Here is a 23,140-nt window from a genome sequence, read left to right as displayed (position 1 = left end):
ACCTGCAACAGGTGAGACCAGAGAATCAACACATCAAACACCACTACAACCAGTGAGACCAGAGCACCAACACACTTAACCACATATTACTACATGCTTTATCACACCGGCACACACACAACCAAACCAAAAATACACCCAGCCACACCTACAACACATCCTAAAACACTTATAACACATTTAACCACGTCTGCAACAGTTGAGACCAGCACACCAAAACACCTAACCGCATCTGCAGCACACCAAACCAGTTACCAGATCAGTGAGAGTTACCATATCTGAAAGTTACCAGATCAGTGAGAGTTACCAGATCTGGAAGAGTTACCAGATCGATTAGTGTTACCAGATCAGTGAGAGTTACCAGATCAGTTGGAGTTAAAAGATGGGTAAGAGTTACCAGAACAGTGAGAGTTACCAGATCAGCAAGAGTTACCAGATCAGTGAGAGTTACTAGATCAGCGTGAGTTACCAAATCAGAGTGAGTCTTTGGTAACTGTCCAAATAAGAGGGTTACCAGATCAGCGAGAGTTACCAGATCAGCGAGAGTTACCAGATCAGCGAGAGTTACCAGATCAGCGAGAGTTACCAGATCAGCGAGAGTTACCAGATCAGAGTGAGTCTCTGGTAACTGTCCAAATAAGAGGGTTACCAGATCAGCGAGAGTTACCAGAACAGTGAGAGTTACCAGATCAGCGAGAGTTACCAGATCAGCGAGAGTTACCAGATCAGCGAGAGTTACCAGATCAGCGAGAGTTACCAGAACAGTGAGAGTTACCAGATCAGCAAGAGTTACTAGATCAGCAAGAGTTACCAGATCAGCGAGAGTTACCAGAACAGTGAGAGTTACCAGATCAGAGTGAGTCTCTGGTAACTGTCCAAATAAGAGGGTTACCAGATCAGCGAGAGTTACCAGAACAGTGAGAGTTACCAGATCAGCGAGAGTTACCAGATCAGCAAGAGTTACCAGATCAGCGAGAGTTACCAGATCAGCAAGAGTTACCAGATCAGCGAGAGTTACCAGATCAGCGAGAGTTACCAGATCAGCGAGTTACCAGATCAAGGTGAGTCTCTGGTAACTGTCCAAATAAGAGGGTTACCAGATGAGTGAGAGTTACCAGATCGGTTGGAGTTACCAGATCAGTGAGAGTTACCAGATCAGCGAGAGTTACCAGATCTAGGAGAGTTGCCAGATTGATTAGAGTTACCAGATCAGTTGGAGTTAAAAGATGGGTAAGAGTTACCAGATCAGTGAGAGTCTCTGGTAACTGTCCAAATAAGAGGGTTACCAGATCAGTGGGAGTTACCAGATCAGTGAGAGATAGCAGATAGGATGGAGTTACCAGATCTGTAAAAATTACCAGATCGGTTGGAGTTACCAGATCATTGAGTGTTACCAGATAATTGGGGGTTACTACATCAGTGAGAGTTGCCAGATTGGTGGGAGTTACCAGATCACTGATAGTTACCAGATTGGTAAGAGTTTCAAGATTGGTAAGAGTTACCAAATCAGTTTGTGTTAGCAGATCAGTGGGCATTACCAGATAATTGGTAGTCACTACATCAGTGAGAGTTGCCAGATCGGTGGGAGTTACCTGATCAGTAAGAGTTACAAGATCAGGTGGATTTACCAGATCAGTGGTAGTTACCAGATGGGTAAGAGTTACCAGATTAGTGGGAGTTACTAGATCAGAGTGAGTCTCTGGTAACTTTCCAAATAAAAGGGTTACCAGATCAGTAAGAGGTACCAGATAAGTTAGAGTTAAAAGATCGGTAAGAGTTACCAGTTCAGTGAGAGTTACCAGATCAGTGAGTTACCCGAACAATGAGAGTTACCAGATCAGTAGGAGTTATTACATCAGTGAGAGTTGCCAGATCGGTGGGTGTTACCAGATCAGTGAGAGTTGCCTAATTGATAAGAGGGACCACATCGGTTGGAGTTAAAAGATCGGTAAGAATTAGCAGATCAGTGGAAGTTACCTGATCAGTGAAAGTTACCAGATTGGAAAGAGTTACCAGATCAGTTTGAGTTAAAAGATTGGTAAGAGTAACCAGATCAGTGGGAGTTACCTGATCGATGAGAGTTTCAAGATCGGTAAGTTACCAGATCAGTGAGCATTAACAGATCAGTGGGATTTACCAGATCGGTGGTAGTTACCAGAGTGGTTGGATTACCAGATTAGTGAGTTACCAGACCACCAAGAGTTAGATATGATCACTAAGACTTACCAGAAAAGATCTGTCAGTACCAGGGTTATAGTGTCAGTACCATCGCTTGGAGTTGGAGTGTTACTAGATCAGAGTGAGTCACCAGGTCAGTGGGAATTACCAAATAAGTAAGACTGGTCAGTACCAAGGTAACCAGGTCAGTACGGTTGAAGTTACCAGTAGAGATTGTCACCAGTTCAGTGTGAGTTACCAGATCAGTAAGAGTTAACAGATTGGTTGGAGGTACCATATCGTTGGGAGTTACTAAATCAGTGAGAGTTACCAGATCAGTGAGAGTTACCAGGTCGGAGAGAGTAATTTGAACTCCACTGTACATTTAAACAGAAAAAAACTTTTTCACATTGTAATATCTTACAATATGAGAGTCTTGCAGTTTGGAGAAGAGAATATAGTTTGAAAAAACAATAAAATAGTAGACCCCAAACATTTATATATATTTGAATGTTTGTTGTTCCTCCCTGACAGCAGTGTGACGCTGGAGAGGCTGCGGTCCATCCGTCGCAATGTGGTCTCATTATTGTCCTCCATCCTGCCGAATCTGGATATGCAGGGAATCAGCTACGACACAATCGATGTAGACAGCATCTTACAGCAGATCATACAAGCCAACAACCTGTGATCCTTCAGCTGCATTATAAAGCCCAGCAACCACTGCCTCACACACCACAACAGAGCAACAAATAACCGAACTCATCTGAAGGCAGACGCCTGGAGCACGGAGAAACCCTTAATTAAACTACACAAACACATTCAGAACATTGATGAAACCTGACAGAGGTGCTGGAAAAATCATATCCATATGCATAGGGGATTGGATCTGGCAACAAACATAATCCTTGCAGACTCTTCAGTTCTGCAAGTGGAAATACATCAGTGATCATATCAGAAGCATCAAGGTTTCACACACACTTCATCTGCATATGGGTCAAAGACGAAGAGTTTCAAGCACCAAGTCTTTAAATGACAGCTCATTACTATGACTACTTACTGTATACGTCCAGAAATCTTTCAAGGGAAAATATTCATTTGAAATCTTTACAATTTACTACGATCCTTCAAACCAGTAGACTTTGCCTTTTTGAGTTTTTCATATAAAATACAAACATATTTATTGTTATATACGTTTCAAGTACGTCAGACTCAGAATAAGCTTTTCATTGCATCTTTTATATATATATATATATATATATATATATATATATATATATATATATATATATATATTTTTTTTTTTTTTTCAAATATATCTGAGCATTCTCCCACATTTTCACAAAAGTTGAATGCAACTTTATAGTAGACACCTGTGTTTTTTAGGCTTTTTATGTGTATAAACTCACTTTTATAATTAATGCCAGCAAATTCTCTTTGACCAATTGCTTTTTGCGATTGCAATTTATGTATACTGCATATTTAAACTGCTTTAGATACCATTTATTAGTATTATTTTTCTAGCATTTTGACAGAATTGCATTTATTTTTGGTTTCTTCATTTCATAATAAAAGTCACTAGACTTTATTTGTAAAAGGTTTCTTAGCACATTTTGTCCTGACTAATGCTGTTCACACCAGGCGCAGAATGCGTGAATAAATTGCAATATTTGCACGTAAATAGACGCATGCACAGGTTCCGTTTACTCGCTTCATTCGTGCATCAAATTCACTTAATAGACCCAGACTTGAGCCATGGACAGGGCTTCTGTCTGCCCAGTGACTCTAGCTTCGGTGCTAAATGGCTAAAATGGATTTTATTGAGAGAGTAGCTGCGATTATGTGCTTTAGGAAGGCTGAAAAACAGCATATATTTGTTCAGCACCATGTCTGCGTCCACTGGATTCTTTCAGAGGTGAAGGCAGCTCTGTGAGTTCATAAACTCCTCCAGAAACTAAACCTGGATGATGGAGGCTTTCAGCGGTGCTTCAGACTGAGCCGAGCCCAGTTTAATCAACTGTTGTCCGGCAAGAAGATTTCCCCTCGAGACACCAACAACAGGCGGTACAACATATTCATGCCCCAACAAGAGAAAGCTCCTAATTGGTTACCGCAGGGCTTAGTCTGCTGATTCTATTCGCGCATTAAAGCAAGTCAAACTCAACCTCAACTCACGGCACGTCATTCAAGCGTATCGCATTGACTTAACATGTAAATCACTCACGCTTGATGCTTCATCTGGTGTGAACGCAGCATACTGCTGAGTTCAGACGGCAGGATTTTCAAAGTAGCCATGTCACAGATGTTTTCACACTGCATGACTGGATCAGCGACGGAAGGGTTCACACTGCATGAATTCACAATAGGAAGAATCGCCGACAACATTGTCTTGGTCCACAAACTACGTCTCATAATCAAACACACGCATTAAGTGACGTGGAAACGACGCGAGAAATCTGCCGCCCTATGCGCGGATATAACTGAGGACATGCGGGTGCTGATGGAGGTGACGCTGACGCCGCCCTCTCTATTCTGTCGTCTATGCGCGAATATATTTAAGGACGTGGGTGGTGAGGGAGGTGTCGCGGACATAACTGAGGACGCGGGTGGTAAGGGAGGTGTCGCGGATGCTGCCCTCTCTATACTGCCGCCCTAGGTGGCCGCCTAGGTCGCCTCTATGGACGCGCCGGCCCTGTTCACACTTTGTGATTGTTACTCACGGCGATTTCTCAAAACCTGTCCGCAACTCAAAATCGGGGCTAAAACCAACCCAAGCTCATTCTGGAAACGTAGCCCCGCGGACGTTTCTGGAGACCACGATTTACGTGGCCAGAGGTACGTAAAGGCCGCGTTTGGGTTTTTTTTGAGCGAACGCTGCGGGGCGGTGTGGGGCCGCTCTGCCCCTCCTCTTCGCGCTCGCCGGTCGACTGCTCGCCTCCGAGTGGAGGGCTTTCCCAACGCAATCAGTTTGTCCGCCTAGCTCACAGCGTTGCGTCGGTGGAGCGGAGGGTTCCGGAAATTAGATAAGACGAAAAACGGAATCCGAAAAATAAGGGCGAGAACGCGGCGGGATCCGAAAACGCGGTCGAAATCGAAGACGAGAGCTTTTGCTTTTTTTTTTTTTTTTTTCCCCGATCCGGCGGCTTTTCGCGCTAGAACGGCGCGGGCGCGAACGCCGCGCGCTCCAGAGAGGCGCCCGCCCGAGACGCGAAAAAGCGCGCACAGCGGCCTCTCGCGGATCCGCAAAAACAAAAAAAACGTTTGAATACGTACCTCCCGGGACGTAATTCGCGGTCCGCAGAAACGTCCGCGGGGCTACGTTTCCACAATGAGCCCGGGTTGGCTAAAACCGTGCAGGAACTGGGCATGACTGAAGTGGATATTCATGGAGAGAGAAACAGAAAAACAACACACTCGAATGTTCAATAGCTTGATTTTTATTACATCATATTACACAATACTGGTCGGATGACGATAAGTTTTAAAACAACTTTTAGATGAGTGAACGTCAGGCGACCGTCGCAGGTCGCACGCAGACGCAGAAACTCTCCAGCAGGAGAATAAAGAGTAAAGATGCTAACACGGTTAATTAGAAACACAGCGAAGTGAAGCCAGTTATTTTCACAGTAAGACGAAGGTCAAGAGCGGGAGGTTCGTTCACATTCAGACCGACAATAAAATGACAAAAGTGCGTAAGATAGCGGTGTGCGACGTGTCCATCTGCAGCTAGAATCCAATTTTAAAAACGTTTGTACAGATTTGAATGCTGCGTCCGTGATCTTAAATCACATTTAAAATCACAGTGTTGTAAAGCTCTGAGGATTAACACTGAAGCCTATCTGAAAAGGCTTTTCATTTAAAGCTAGTTTATTCAGTACAAAAGCAACTGTTAAAAAGCACACAAAGAAAAGAAACGGGACAAAGCAAAGCGGACGTGACGGAAAACCAACATGAGTGTTGATTGCAAACAATCTGACAGTAAAACCTCTAATACTAGAACATGATACGCAACTATTTACATTGTACGGGATTAAACTAAAGACTTGTGATGTGGGCAAGCTCTCTCTTTAAAATAATCCAAAGCAGGGGTGGCCAACCCTGTTCCTGGAGATCTACCTTCCTGCAGATTTCAGTTGCTACCCGTATCAAACACACCTGCCTGTAATTATCACGTGGTGTTCAGGCCCTAATTAATTGGTTCAGGTGTGTTTGATATGGGCAGCAACTGAAATCTGCAGGAAGGTAGATCTCCAGGAACAGGATTGGCCACCCCTGATCTAAAGCATTCAAACTCAACTCCTGGAGGGCCGCAGCTCTGCACAGCTTTGCTCCAACACTATTCGAACACATCTGATCCTACTAATCAAGGTGTTCAAGACTATTAGACACTACTAGATCAGCTGTTTGATTAGGGTTGAAGCAGAACAGTGCAGAGCTGCGGCCCATCCAGGAATTTGAGACCTATGATCTCAAGCAGGGATGTCAAACTTAATTCCTGGAGGGCTGCAGCCCTGCAGTTTAGTTCCAACCCTGCTTCAAACAAGCCGGAAGGACTTGATTATTTTGATCAGGTGTGTTTAATTAGGGTTGGAACTAAGCTGTGCAGAGCTGCGGCCCTCCAGGAATTGAGTTTGACATCCCTGATCTAAAGCACAAATGAGGAATTCTCCAGGAATCATCGATCAATATTAAAAGAAAACTAAGCGATCAAGAAACGGAAATATAGTTGGCAACATATACTGCATAATCTAAAATAAACGTAACAGGGCTTCATTAATAAAACACAAGCAAAACTCATTCATGAAGAAATTTGGTAGCACTTTATAATAACGACACACTATCAATCATCTATTAAGCATGAGCGAATAGTGAACTCATTATTTTTTTAAAGCATTAACTCTACATTAATAGACGTTAGTAAGCAGTTTATAACTATGGAAGGTAAATCCTGCCAATTTTAAATAAATCAAATAAACATTGGAAATGAAAATGAAAATCAGATTAACAATTTCATTTTAAAACACCGTTCGCAAAATATCTGCCAAAACTGAAAACGAAATGAAATTATTTAATTTTCATTTTCACTTTGACAACGCATCGTTCCTGTCAAGTTGATAATTAAAATGAAGTTGCCAATTTAACATTTCATTTTCACTGCATTTCTGCGTCAAGACTGCCAATATTAAAATAAAAAGCCAAACAGAAAAATAAAATGCAAACACAATTTTTACAAAGCGTGTTATTAATTTTCACGCTATAATAGTGACACAATTCAAATTCAAATGTAAATTTAAGCTTTCCTTTTATTTATAGTAACTCACGCTGTCCCATCCATCAAAACCGTGCTTCTACCCTTGGGCTCTGTCACAGTGAAAGCACTCTACGTCATTTGAATACGCCCCTCCCACTGATTAGCATATGCTTTGCATACAGCTTGAAGTTGAAAATGAAATCGAAAATGAAAACTGAAATGAAAAAGTGTCAATAAAAGGAAAGCTTAAATTTACATTTTCATTTGAATTGTGTCACTATTATAGCGTGAACATTAATACCACGCTTTGTAAAAATTGTGTTTGCATTTTATTTTTCAGTTTGGCTTTTCATTTTAACATTGGCAGTCTCGACGCGGAAATGCAGTGATAATTATATGTTAAATTGGCAACTTCATTGTAATTATCAACTTGACAGGGACGATGTATTGTCAAAGTGAAAATGAAAATTAAATAATTTCATTTCGTTTTCAATTTTGGCAGATATTTTGCGAACAGTGTTTTAAAATGAAATTGTTAATCTGATTTTCATTTTCATTTCCAATGTTTATTTGATTTATTTAAAATTGGCAGGATTTACCTTCCATCTATAACTGCACTGCAGACACAAATGCTGTATTCCTGATTTTTAATTATTGTACTTTCATACTTTGTTGCTGATTAATTTTTCAAGACTAAATTAAACATTGCATTATTTCACACTTTGAAGCATTTTTTAAGCAATGGCATATAGTAAATGCATTTTCTGTAAAGCATTAACTCTACATTAATAAACGTTAGTAAGCAGTTTATAATATAAAACAAATTCTTGACTTGTTGTGTGATTGTATTTTCATATTTTTGAGTGATTTATCTTTCATTACTAAATTAAGTATGGTATTATTGACAAACCCGTTGTATTTAAGAGTAGTTGAAGGTTTTTAACATCATTCAGAATAAGTGAATGATTAATAAACTATTGAAATCAACTTGTTTATACATCTTGTATATAATAGTAAATGTATAGTGTGTAGTAAGGGTTCCTATGTATGTTTATAAATGCTTTTTTAACACAACTTGATGCAGTTTTGTGACCCAATCTTAGGTGAGGACTATTTATGCTTCGTAAATCCCTAAGATACGACAATTATCTTAAAATAAAATCAGGGGCGCAACTACACATTTACTGAGGGGTATGCGGGTTCAAATTTTGTGTGATCCCTCTTATTTTGGCAAACTAATAATTTAATTAATTAATTAATAATAAATGAAGACAAATTTTCAGATTAACCTTATAACTTTTGACATTATGTATGATTTGACAGTTTATTTTAATAAAAATAAAAACAAATCTAAACAGTTACATCTACATGAACACTTTCGGCTGTGTGACTGCATGTTATTGTGTTAAATGATTTTGAATTACACAATAACAATGTTATATTTTTATAAAATGCAAAATACATTTTTTAACAAAACATATTTATTTATTTTTATTATTTAAAACTTTTAATAAGTGTAATTTTAAAAATAGTTTTGGCACAATGGCGCCCCCCCCCCATGTGTGGCGCCCCTATGCGCCGCATATACTGCATACCCCCTTTTTGCGCCACTGAATAAAATTACTGTAAAAATTGGATGAAGCAATATAATAATTTAACACTATATTACATCATTTCAACGTTATTAAGCCATGTCTAAATTGTACGGTAATTTTATTTTAGTTATTATATTTATATTTCATTTAACATTTTATTTTTGTATCTTTAAATGAATAGAATTGAATAAGGTCGCTTATTTTCTTTTTTCCTGTTTAGAATATAACTGAGCCTTTAATTGTCATTTATAAGAGATTTATAAAGCATAAACAGTCCTCGCTTTAGATTAGGTCACAAAACTGGATGAAGTTGAGTTAATAAAGCATTTATTAACATGCAAATTGACTATTAGTATATGCCTGAATAATAAAATATATAAATGTTAATTTTAATAGTTTATTAATCGTTTACTTTTGCATTCTAAATAATCTAAAAAAAAACGGAATCTCATTTAAATAACTGATTGTAAATGTTGCAATGTTTAATTTAGTCATGAAAAAATTATAATTAAAGTATGACAGTACAATTATTAAACACATTTTAAGTGTGCGTATAAGTCAAGAATAGAGCGTTTGTATAAACTGCCTACTTACATCTATTAATGTTAATCCTTAACAGATAATGAACTCACTATTTGCTAATGCTTATTAAATGACTGACAGTGTGTAGTTATAAAGTGTGTTAACAGAAATATTTACATTAATTCAGACAAAAAAATAAAAAATCCCAAAATTTAAGATAAAAAAAAATTATAATCTAGGTTTTATATTTTAAATTAAAGCAAAATATTAAGCATATTAAGAAATGTAAGTCATTAAAATAAATGAGATTAAAATATTTGATTTCAACTCAACATATTTAATTGAATCTCACATGCTTTTATGAGTGATGTAAACAAACTGGCTCTGCTTTAGTTTACTGAATGAAGCCCATGATTGTACTTACTCTGGCCTGACTACACAAACATCAGAGAGAATGAGTTAGAAACGTGTCCTACCATACGCTGTAAAGGCCATAGTAGTGCTAAAAGAATAGGCTACATTTTCTCACATGTTGTGTTTTGGATGAGTGGGAACATTCAGGCAACCAAACATCCAACGCAATGATGACCGATTCGCAAAAACCACAACAAACATGTGCGACTTTTCTTCCTCAGCTAGCGGTAAACATCTGATCGTTCCAGTAAGGCAATGACCTACTTAAAAATGCCATTTTTTTAAAGGGACAGATCACCTGAAATTAAAAGTTTCTAGTAACACTTAAAGTTAGAAAGACCGTTTATAAGACCGTTATAATCATGACACAAGCATGAACGTGAATGAGATGCTTATGACACCTGTTATTTAGTGTCATTTGCTCAGTTTTGTTAACAAATTAACATTATCAAGACAACCAAACTTGTCATAACTCTGTCATAAACATGAATTTGTGTCATACATGTTTTTCCCATCACATTTTCACTGTATTTGTCATTAAAATGTCTTATTAAAACTGTCATCACTCTGTCAAATAATTTTTAACAGCGTCATTAATATTTAATGACATCTTAATGCCAAACTCAGCTTGTACCACTGTAAAAATATTAATGACGCTGTTATAAAATTCATCCTGTAATTATAATTGCTTTATTACAATCATGTTTATGACAAGTTTTGCTGTCTTGGTAATGTCAAGTTGTCATAAAAACAAAAATAGGCGGTGATGCATTTGTTTATGTCAAGTTGTCATAACAAACAATGTCATTTTTGCTTTTAAAATGCCAGAACTGAGCGAATGACACCTAATAACAGTAGTCATAAGCATGCATAACATCTCAATCACATTCATGACATGATCATACAGGTTTCATGGCAGTCTTATCAACATCTCTTCAAGCATAGTGTTACAAACGTCCTCATTAACTCATACTCAAGTGGTTGTGAACTTCTTTCCTCTGTTGAACGTACTGTAAAACAAGCAAAAAAGCTGACAATGACACTCATAGCAGAACAAAATGGAATTAAATAGCATTTTTTAGCATCTCTCCCTTTGTGTTCAACAGAAGAAGAAGCTCAAACAGGTTTGGAGCAAAAGGAAGATGAGGAAATTACTTTTTTTGGGGTGTACTGTCCCTTTAAGATGGATTTCAAGTGAATGCAAACAGACACTATGAGGTGAACTCTTCATCTTCACCTAAAGGACACTTCTTTCTGCCAAATACACTGAGATATCCTAACATATATATATATCCAGCTATAGCAAACGTGCAAGAAAGCATTAGTGACGGACATTTTTAGTGTGAGGAAAAAAAACAAACTCATTCAAACCGGGGACTCAAGACGAGTGTGCAAATCCTATGTTTAGTGTGACGATTCATTTGTTGATCTGAGTTTCATATACGCAAGTCCTGAAGATATACATCCCATAATCCTCCATTCCTGCTAGTAAATGTGTTCAAATGATGCAAAACCAGGAGCGTGATAAGCTATAACCCCCTTTTAAACACATCTATGACACAGATACTATTACTGCACTGCAGGAAAAGCGACCTGCTCAGTATTTCTGTCACATTTTCCAGTATCAACATCTAAACGCTCTTAAATCAAGATAAGAATTGAAGGCAAAATTATTTTTGTGTGCTTAAATTTATTTATTTTTTAAACTAGGCACGTTTTGTTCTTATTTCAAGCATTATTTTTAAAGCAAACTAGACCTAATTCTTCCCTTAAATGAATGCATCTGGATTTAAAGGGACAGTACACACAAAAAAAAAAAAATGACAGCATTGTTTATTCTCCCTCATTTGATTAAAAACCGATGAGTTTTTTTCTTTTTATGTACACAAAAGGAGATGTTTTACATTTTTTGGCACTTATTGACCTCCATAGAGCTTATATCCTGCTATGGAAGTCAATAAGTGCCAAAAATTTTCCCAAACATCATCTTTTGTGATCAACAGAAGAATCTCAGTGGTTTTAAAACCACATGTGAACAGACACTATGAGGTGAACTCTTCATCTTCACTTCTTTCTGCCAAATATGTTAAACCAATGAGTTTCTTTCTTCTTATGAACACAAAAGGAGATGTTTTACATTTTTGGCACCAATTGACTTCCATAGAAGCTTATTTCCAGCTATGGAAGTAAATAAGTGCCAGCATTTTTAAAAACATTTTCTTTTTTGATCAACAGAAGAAACTTAGTTGTTTAAAACCACATGAGTGAGAATAAACCATTTGATAATGTTTATTGTGTACTGTCTCTTTAAGATGGATTTCAAGTGAATGCAAACAGACACTATGAGGTGAACTCTTCATCTTCACCTAAAGGACACTTCTTTCAGCCAAACATGTTAAACCAATGAATTTCTTTCTTCTTATGAACACAAAAGGATATGTTTTACATTTTTTGGCACTTATTGACTTCCATAGAAGCTGATATCCTGCTATGGAAGTCAATAAGTGCCAGCATTTTTCAAAACATCTTCTTTTGTGATCAACAGAAGAAACTCAGTGGTTTAAAACCACATGCAAACAGACACTATGAGGTGAACTCTTCATCTTCACTTAAATGACACTTTCTTCTGCCAAACATGTTAAACAAATGAGTTTCTTTTTATGAACAGAAAAGGATATGTTTTACTTTTTTGGCACCATTTGACTTCCATAGAAGCTTATATCCTGCTATGGAGGTCAATAAGTGCCAGCATTTTTCAAAACATATTTTGTGTTCAACAGAAGAAAGAAACTCATAGGTTTAAAACCACATGCAAACAGACACTATGAGGTGAACTCTTCATCATCACCTAAAGGAAACTTCTTTCTACCAAATATGTTAAACCAATTAATTTTTTTCTTCCTATGTATACAAAAGGAGATGTTTAAACCTTTTTGGCACCAATTGACTTCCATAGAAGTATATATCCAGCTATGGAAGTCAATAAGTGCCAGCATTTTTTCAAAACATCTTCTTTTGTGTTAATAAGAAGAACAAAACTCAAAGGTTTAAAACCACATGAGTGGAAATAAACAATGAGGTCATGTTTAAGTGATCTGTCCCTTAAAATCCGGATGCATTCATTTTAATTTAATTTTCAGGTGAACTACCCCTTTAAGAACGTAAACACATTAGTACTGGAAAGCAAGACAAATGCACTGAGCTAACAAATAAAACACAATTTCTGCATTGTAGCACGAGGACACACACACACACACACTCATTTGCTTTGCATGAATATGTGTGTGTTTACATGTTCATGCATGCTTTAATACCTCATCAGTGTGTGTTCAGAGAGAAATCGTGATCGCTGGATGAACTTGTCTGTCTCTCCACGGCTCTCAGTGATTTGCATGCCGTTATCTTGCTCTGGATGTCGTGCTTTTTCTCAAAGTAGTCGACCAATGAGGCTTCAGTAAGGAAGGATGCTAAAACCTGCTCGAACGTGATGGACCAATCAGCATCCGGCGCGCTGCCCCGCCTACGCCCTGCCCCTTCTCCGCCTACACAGCCAATCAGAACAGTGTCGTCGGCTATATCTTCACACTGCAACGACCCAGCGCTGACCACAGAGTAGGATGAGACGGAGGTGTCGTCTTTTGCTTCCTCGTCAGATCCATTGGCAGTGGGTGGAGGTGTCTCCATCTGAGCCTCCGCCAGGGCCTTGGACACCAGGGACAGCCCTGATCCGCCCTCCCCAGATGAGTCTTCTTTTTCAGGCTGAGAAGCGTCCGCCGGGGCTTCGGCTTTCTTGCTGCCGTTGTTTGTGAATTTCTTGCCCACCTCTCCGATGCGCAGTAGCAGACTGGCCACGGTGGCGATGCCGTGGTAAAGCTCCTGCTCCAGCGGATCCTCGCTGAACATGTTGTACAGGGTTTTGCACATCTCGATGAACTGCTCCTGAAATGCACAGAAATTAGACCGAATTAGATTTATGTGCTACTTTATATTAAACGGCTCGTAAAGTAAGATTTTCGTAAGCATATTTAAGGAGATTTAAGAAGATCTATAATCTAGTGCGCTCCAAAATTCGCGCTTAGAAGAGCTTGTCACTTCCACCTAAATGAATCAATCACCTCTCGGTTCAGTGTCTTATCAAATCTTCTAACCAATCGGATGCTGATTGTCTCTGACATGCCCTGCCCCCTTCTTCTCATTGGCTTTTCATTTGATGCGCTTAAGGTGAAACACTCTCACTGGCAGAGCTGTGATCAAACAAGGCACTATTGGCTGTTTTTGTAAAACGGGGGAGGAGCTACTATGTCCCGCCCTCTCTCTTCTTGTTTTGGTTGAGATTACATCAAACATCCAATTAAAATGCGCATTTAGGCAATATTATATCACAGATTCATGGAATTGATTATCCATTGGATCCAGAGATATGTTTATTGGGCAATTACACAAATTCAAACCTCCAGCATAATTATGCTGTTAAACTCACTGAAATGTTGCTGACAATAGCTAAAAAATGCATTGCTTTTTTTGCAAGAAAATGAATGAATGAATGTCAGAAACTGGACTCCTCAATGGTGAACATCAGTCACCTGGTTCATCCGGGGCAGATCTTTGATGCTCTTTTTCTTTGGCTCTTTTTCTTTCGCCCACATTCTCAGATAGTATTTATAGTCCTTCGGCTTTTCCTCTGTAAAACACACACGCGAGGCGATGGTGGTGAGACAATAATAACCATCTCAGTAATGAAGAGGAATCATTGATGGTTTGTTTGTGCTTCACCTTTCCTATCGTCTGTGTCTCCGGCTGCTGCCGAGTCTCCAGCCTCCTTCAGCTCTTCACCTGTTCACACATTAATCATGCTTTCATTTAATAAACACCTTCAGCCATAGTAAACCACTGTAAAGTGTCCAGCAGAAGGGCTTCAAGATGCATGCTTATAGACACACACACCCACACACACACACACCACAAAGGTGAGATAAAATCGTGTGAAAGTGTGCAGGTGAAATGATGCAGCCTGGGAAAACACCTGAGCTGACAGCAGAGGCGGAGATGAAAATAAAGAAACACTCAAAAACCCCATCAGAGAAACACAGACACAAACCTGAGGTCACTTCCTGTGCCAGGAAGTCCAGATGAGACAGGAAGGGAGGATCTGGAGTGATGAGATGAGAGAGAGAGCAAGATAGAGAGAGAGAGAGAGAGAGAGAGAGAGAGCAAAAAAGAAAGACAGAATGAGCAAAAGAAAGGAAAGAAGGAAAAGAAAAAATAACAAAAAGAAATATAAATAAAATAGACGTAAAAGGCAAGAAAGAAAAAGCGGAAGACAGAAAAGAAAAAAAAGAGCCAAAGAAAAGAGAAAAGAAAAAAAAGAACAAAAAGTTAAAAAGTCAAGAAAAAAAGAAAAGAGCAAAAAACAAGCAAAGAAAGAAAGAAAGAAAGAAAGAAGCAAAAAGAAAAGAAAAAAATTATGAAAAAGGAAGAAATAAAAAAGAAAGATAAAAAGAAAAGGAAAGATAAAAGCAAAGAAAGAGAAACGGGAAGATAGAAAAGAAAAAGAAAGAGCCAAATGAAAGAGAAAAGAAAATAAAAAGAGAGAAAATTAAAGAAAAAAAGTCAAAAAGAAAGAAAAAAGAAAGAGCAAAAAAGAAGCAAATAAAAAGAAAAACAAAAATAAGAAAGAAAAAGGAGAAGAAAGAAGCAAAGAGAAAAGGAAAAAACATTACGAAAAGAAAAATAAATTAAAAAGAAGAAAGATAAAAAGAAAAGGAAAGATAAAAGGAAAGAAAGAGAAGGGGAAAAGGCGAAAAAAGAGCCGAAGAAAAAAGCAAATAAAAAAGAAGAAAAAAAGAAAGAGTAAAGAAAGAAGCAATGAAAAAAAGAAAAGAAAAGAAAAAGAGAAAATTAAATAAATAAAAAGTCAAAAAGAATAAAAAAAGGAAAAATTAAAAGAAACAAAAAGGAAAAGAAAGAAGCAAAGGAAAACAAAGAAAGAGAAAAGGAAATAAGAATAATATAATATAATAATAAGAAAATATGAAAAGAAAGATAAAAGGTGAGAAAGAAAAAGGGGAAAATACAGGAGAAAAAAAGAAATAAAAGAAAAGGAGAGAAAATCAAATAAATAAAAAGTCAAAAAGAAAGAAAAAAAGAAAAGAAAGGAAAGAGCAAAAAGAAGAAAATAATATGACCGAAAAAAGAAAAGAAAAGAAAAGAAAAGAAAAGAGAAAGTAAAGAAAGAGGCAAAAAGAAAAAGGGAATGGAAAGACATAAAAAACAAAAAAAGGATAAAAGGAAAGAAAAAAGGGGAAAGACAAAAAAGAAAAAGAGCCACAAAAAAGCAAAAAATAAAGAAAAGAAAAAGAGAAAATTAAATAAAGAAAAAAGTCAAAAAAGGAAAGAAAGAAAGAAAGAGCCACAAAAAGAAGCAAAAGAAAAAGGAAACAGATAAAACAACAGAAAGAAAAGAAAAGAGTTAAAAAGAAAATTAAGACAAACAGAAAGAAAAAAAGACAAAAAGAAGAAAGAAAGAAAGAAAGAAAGAAAGAAAGAAAGAAAGAAAGAAAGAAAGAAAGAAAGAAAGAAAGAAAGAAAGAAAGAAAAGAAAGAAAGAAAGAGCAGTATTAGTTAAATAAGAATAAAGGTGTTCTGTAGTTTTCCGTCTGGACTGAACCATTCACAGCAACATGCAGGTGAGATCAGAACAGGCAAACATGTTCATTAGGAAGAAACTATTGAGATTTAAAGAAAGAGCTGAGCAACAATTAAAACTGTTGAGATTCGTTGTTCTGAATAAACTAAATATTCACTCAGTGTTAAAACAAATACAAGCCCAATATCAGCAGAATACGACTCCCCTGAAGAAAAATAAGATTACAGAAACACACCTACAGATAAATATGAACGTACACATGCACTTATACACACCTGAACACTTATATGCACACACGATTATACAGTCAATTTTATATATACATATTTATATATGCCGTGTGCATATGAGTGTTTATGCGTGTGTGTGTATATGTACATGTATACATTTATGTTTGTGCTGTGTGCCCACATTAACGTGTATGTATGTGTGCATATGCATCTGTATATTTATACATATGTGTGTGTGTGTGTATGCACATCTGTGTGTGCGAGGGGTGCATGCATGTGTGAGTATATATTGCATCTATGCATGCTTGTGTTTATAATATAAGTGTGTATATGCATGCTTTTGTGTGTGTTTGTGTTTACCCTGAGGTGTATCGTCATCAGTGAAGAACTGTGTGGCCTCCAGTGCAGACTCTGCTTCCTCTGGACACAACGCTTCAGAAACACAACATCGACTCATTTAAATTACACTCACATACACACCCTCTACACAAACAGGCAAACACACACGTCCTGTCTTCTTCACACATGCAGAACAGGAACAACAAATGTGCTAGTTTTCTCACTTTAGTAAGCCGCATACACACACACACACATTCATAGGTATACACACAAAGAGAGATAAGTGTTTGCTGAGAGTAGTGATCTGGTTTCCTCATGCCGTGCTGTTGTTCACACACACACAGACACACACGCACTTCCTCAATTGATACTAATGAAGCACTAATAAACACTGTCACTGTCATTGTGCGGACTCTGCTGCACTCTCGCTGTGTTCTGTTAAATGAAAGTGTTGTGTGACTGTACACATACCCGGAGGCAGGTGCAGCTTGTAGAGGAGCTTCAATTTCTCCGTCATATCTCCATGATACATCCCACCTGACCCAGAGAAACAAACAAGACGGCTCAGAACTGACGAAGATGCTGAAGTTTATTACTCTTTGTCTCTTCTGCTCATCAAGACTACATTTATTTGATTCAGTGACATCATTATATTATATTAAATTATTATATTAAATTATTATATTAAATTATTATACTATATTATATAATATTATATTATATTATATTATATTATATTATATTACTATATTAATTGAATTTATATTATTATATTATATTATATTAAAAATATATAATATTATATTATATTAAATTTAATTATATTAAAATATATTAAATTATTTTATTATATTATATTAAAATATATTATATTAAATTATATTATATTAAGTTAATTTATATTATTATATTATATTAAAATATATTATATTGTATTAAATTAAATTAAAATATATTAAATTGTATTATTATATTAATTTAATTTATATTATTATATTAAAATATATTATATTAAATTGAATTATATTAAAATATATTATATTATATGAAAAATATATTATATTAAATTATATTATTATATTAATTTAATTTATATTATTATATTATATTATATTAAAATATATTATACTGTATTAGATTAAACTATATTAAAATATATTATTATATTATATTATATTATATCAAAAAATATTATATTAAATTATAATATTATATTAGTTTAATTTATATTATTATATTATATTAAAATATATTATATTATATTATATTATATTATATTATATTATATTAAATTGAATTATATTATATTATATTATATTATATTATATTATATTATATTATATTATATTATATTATATTATATTATATTATAGGACACTATTAAACTACAGTACATTTTATTATATTACATAATATTATATTACACTACATTATATTATCATTTATTTTATTATATACCCTTACTGTTTATAGTTTCGTTAACCAATGAAGCCACTTATTTGTATTTTCTTTCAGTCAATAATGCACATATTGCACAAAAATCATCTAGATATAATATATATTTTATTGTTTATTTTACTTTCACTTATTTAAATGTCCTTATGTATCTGTGTATGCATGTATGTGTTTCTGCATGTATCTATGCGTTGTATGTATTCTTGTGCGTTTGTTTGTATGTATGTGTAAGTATGCATGTATGTGCATGCGTGTATGTATGCATGTGTATACATATGTAAGTGTGTATGTATGTATGTATGTATGTGTGTGTGCATGTATGAATGTATGTGTAAACGCATGTATGTGTGTACGCATGTGTGTATGCATGCACGTTTGTATGAGTGTATGTATGCGTGTATGCATGCATGTATGTGTGTGTGTGTGTGTGTGCGTGTGTGTGTATTTACCCTTAAGCTCCTGTAAACCACAATTAGTAACTCCTGTGTGTGTGCATACTTGCCGAATAACGCTCATTCTGCTTATTATGATTTTAAACCTGACTGAATGAAATGGGTGTAAGGTATTTTGCTGATGTACGCACTGAGTCCGGTGACGAACTCTTTGAAGTTGATGAGCGAGTCTTTGTTGTGGTCGAGCAGACGGAAGAGGCGGCTGGACAGTGTGTGCGTGTGCAGGCCGCAGCTCCATGGAGCCAGAGCCGAGAAGAGCTGGACGAACTGCCCACAGTCTATGCGGTACTGCTCCAGATACGGCAGACTCGGGTCGTGGCGCTCCGCCGGCGTGCTGCTCGCACCCCAGTAACAACTCATGATGTGCTTCGCCTGGGAAAAACACACACACATATACAGTTGAAGTCAGAATTATTAGCCCACCTGTTTATTTTTTCCCAATTTCTGTTTAACGGAGAGAAGATTCTTTCAACACATTTCTAATCATAATAGTGTTAATAACTCATCTCTAATAACTGATTTCTTTCATCTTTGCCATGATGACAGTAAATAATATTTTTAAATATTTTTTCAAGACACTTCTATACAGCTTAAAGTGACATTTAAAGGCTTAACTAGGTTAATTAGGTTAACTAGGCAGGTTAGGGTAATTAGGCAAGTGATTGTATATAAATTAGTAGCTTAAAGGGGCTAATAATTTTGTCCTTAAAATGGTGTTTAAAAAATTGAAAACTGCTAATATTCAAGCCGAAATAAAACAAATAAGACTTTCTCCAGAAGAAAAAATATTATCAGACATACTGTGAAAATTTCCTTGCTCTGTTAAACATCATTTGGCAAATATTTAAAAAAGAAACACAAATTTAAAGGGGGTGAATAATTCTGACTTCAACTTTACATGCGCACGATTACATACATAATGGCAGCTGGACACGATGACAGCATGCAATATTAGTGTGTGTATGTGTGTATAAACAGTTAAAGTCAAAATGATTAGCCCTACTCTGAAATTAATATTCTTTATATATATATATATATATATATATATATATATATATATATATATATATATATATATATATATATATATATATATATATATATATATATTCACATTAAGGACATTTTTCAAAGTATTTCCTATAACTTATTTTCTTCTGGAAAAATTGTTTGGTCAGACTAAATAGTTACATTTCTTAAAAACATTTTTAACATCAATATCATTAGCTCCCTTTAAATTAATTTGCAATAAAATATTTTTAGAACTCCACTGTATTATATTAATATGTTTTTATTGTGAGTGACATTAAAGTACATTGTAAACTGTATTCAATCATTTTCCTCTGGCTTAGTCCCTTTATTCATTAGTGGTCGCCACAGCAGAATGAACCGCCAACTTATTTAGCATATGTTTTACACAGCGGATGCCCTTCCAGTTGCAACCCAGTACTGGGAAACACCCACACACACACACTCGTTCACACACACTCACATACTAATTTAGTTGATCAGTTCCCCTATAGCGCATGTGTTTGGACTGTGGGGGAAACCGAAGCACCCGGAGGAAACCCACGCCAACACGGGGAGAACATGCAAACACGGAAACGCCAACGGACCCAGCCCGGACTCAAACCAGCGACCTTCTTGCTGTGAGGGGACAGTACTAACCACAGTGCCGCCAATTATAATCTATCATATTTTATTAATATTATAATTAAAATAGATATTAAATTGCAGGAAAAAATAATAAATAAATATGTGGATATAAAATTTGATTTAAACTCTGGAATAATATATAATAAATATATATATAAAAATATATCGTTAGTATTACTTTGATAATTATTGATAAAATATGAAATGAGCACTACATATTTTGGAAAAAATAACATCTTATTATACATACATATTCACTTAATAGATAAATAGCAGTTGCAGCAAGGCTATGCTCATGAAAAACTGTTAAATCAATAATTCTTGCAATTATTATTAATACTTTTTTAATTTTAAGAGTCGGTTATTAGTTATTTAAAAACATTAATTAAATATTTAACATTAAAACTAAACAAAATTTCCTAAATACACTCAGGTACTTTCTTTAAAATATAAATACATAGATAAAAACATTGTCCATTTACATAAAATAATATAAATATTAATTACTTATATTAAATTAATTACATATACTTAATTACTAATAAATAAATAAATGTGTTTTGCCAATTATCTTACCTTGAAAAGTACATAGAGCTCCTCCAGCTCCTCGATGGTAAAAGCAGACTCAGTCATGATCGCTCTCACCTGAACAACACAATCATGCATTATAGCTGATTACAATCGTGATATATAATCTCCTGATGTCCACACACTTACCACACTCCTCTTGGCTGTGTCTTCAAGCGACTGGATGACCTTTAACCTTTGCTTGAACCTCATCTGTTCAATGACGTCAGCGCGCAGACTCCCGAACTTCTGCATTCAGACAAAAACAACACATTGAGTTAAGAAGAGCAACACTGCGGCTGCGTTCCAAATCACATACTTTCCCAGTAGCCGAAAATAAAACAATCGTGTCCCAAATCATAATCCAATTAAATCCAAAGCTGATCTACTACTTCTGGAAGAAATTTAAAAGGGAATATCTGTGCTAATGCTAATGGCTATCACTGGCCAGAGAATATATTTTGTTTTAGAAGTCATTTAGAACTACAAAAGCGGGCAAAAGGTGTTAATAAACTACAAAAATGGTGGACTGGAGAAACCAATTATTAACTGGAGAAGTATAATTGAATGACTTAAATAATATCTGATGTACTGGAACACATTTAAGTCATGTTTTCTGTATTATATTTAATTTGCGACAACAATGTGAACTTCTATAAAGATGTTTACAATGTTAGTTATTAGTTTTTTTATAATTCTATATTTATTTACTCACCTCATAGGACGCTTTAATGAGCTCAAAGACGTCGATCTCAGGTGGAGGGTTGTTGCCACTGGTCAACAGGGCGTGAAGGTGGGGAATGGGTGGAGAAACGGTCTGCTTATTCACAACATTATCCAGATACCTGCAGGACACAAACAGACACAAACTACGGCTGAACAATACCATATTGAGCATCGATATCACAATCCGCAATAGTCACATCACTTACATAATAAATAAACACAGTACAAACAAATATAATATCTCAAAACACACTTTTATTTCGAATGCGATTAATCACGATTACTTACTGCCTAGCACTAATAATGCTTTACTCTGAAACTCCAAGTAAGTCTTAGTGGGATTGCTTATAAATGCTGTGTTTTATTATAAGTTTTTCTGTAGTTTTAAAAAACTCGACTGAAACTGTGAGATAAACGAATAAAAATAAAGACTTTAGATCAATTCATCACTGCGGGACAGAGAAAGCAAAGGTTCTGGAAATGAACAATAAAGTCTGGTGACTAAACTAAACTAAACTAAAAAAAAATTCTAAATATAAAGAATAAAAAACTAAATAAATAAAAATAAATGAATAAATAAATAAATACAAATTTAAATAATAATAATAATAATAATAGTAATATGAAATTAAATAAATTAATAAATAAAATTAAATAATTAAAATAAAATATCAAAAAAATATTAATAAAAATAAGTGAAAAATTAAATAAATAAAATGTAAAAATAAAATAAAACATTTAATATATCTATAAAAATGATAAATATAATAAATAAAATTAAGTGACTAAATAAGTAAATAAATTAAATAAAAAATGAAATATAAAAAATAAAAATAAAAAATAAAATAAAAATAGATTTATGAATAATCAATTGTAAATGTTTATCTTTAATTATGCTGGATGTTTGCAAGATTATTCTAATATATATATATACATATATATATATATATATATATATATATATATATATATATATATATATATATATATATATATATATATATATATATATATATATATGTAATGATTAATCATAATATGATGGAGCTAGGCAGTTCATTCCACTACGTGGCAACCCCTGACAAATCAAAGCCGAATGAAAATGAATGAATGAATGAATGATGAAGCTCTGA

General features: G+C 35.2%; 2 protein-coding genes across 14 annotated transcripts in view; one reads left to right on the top strand and one right to left on the bottom strand.

Annotated features, from left to right (window-relative positions):
* Nucleotides 1–2,863, top strand: part of zgc:152774 — a 30,533-nt gene extending 27,670 nt beyond the window's left edge. Inside the window, exon 17 of the mRNA NM_001320211.1 lies at nt 2,692–2,863. Coding sequence (NP_001307140.1) covers nt 2,692–2,845 — 154 coding nt within the window. The 3' untranslated portion in view covers nt 2,846–2,863. The remainder of the gene's footprint in view (nt 1–2,691) is intronic.
* The window catches only part of tbc1d9b (TBC1 domain family member 9b), an 89,339-nt gene that overhangs the window by 47,598 nt on the left and 18,601 nt on the right, over nt 1–23,140 (bottom strand). For 2 of the 13 annotated variants that reach the window (XR_015507029.1, XM_087281036.1), the window contains exons 14-23: nt 21,997–22,126; nt 21,432–21,530; nt 21,291–21,359; nt 19,190–19,430; nt 17,623–17,688; nt 17,173–17,244; nt 15,035–15,085; nt 14,710–14,769; nt 14,520–14,617; nt 13,251–13,875 (exon numbers count right to left, since the gene is read on the bottom strand). Coding sequence is in view for 6 of the 13 variants with exons in the window: in XM_087281036.1 (XP_087137162.1) it covers nt 13,255–13,875; nt 14,520–14,617; nt 14,710–14,769; nt 15,035–15,085; nt 17,173–17,244; nt 17,623–17,688; nt 19,190–19,430; nt 21,291–21,359; nt 21,432–21,530; nt 21,997–22,126 (1,507 nt within the window). In the remaining 7 variants the exon portion in view is untranslated. Of the gene's footprint in view, nt 1–9,004; nt 13,876–14,519; nt 14,618–14,709; nt 14,770–15,034; nt 15,086–17,172; nt 17,245–17,622; nt 17,689–19,189; nt 19,431–21,290; nt 21,360–21,431; nt 21,531–21,996; nt 22,127–23,140 lie in introns of those variants that run through there. The other 11 variants (XM_087281035.1, XM_087281039.1, XM_087281037.1 and 8 more) reach the window with 9 other exon arrangements.

Source organism: Danio rerio, chromosome 14, assembly GCF_052040795.2.
Source record: "Danio rerio strain M-AB ecotype USA chromosome 14, GRCz13ab, whole genome shotgun sequence".
Taxonomy (NCBI): domain Eukaryota; kingdom Metazoa; phylum Chordata; class Actinopteri; order Cypriniformes; family Danionidae; genus Danio; species Danio rerio.
This window is presented reverse-complemented; position numbering and strand designations above follow the sequence as displayed.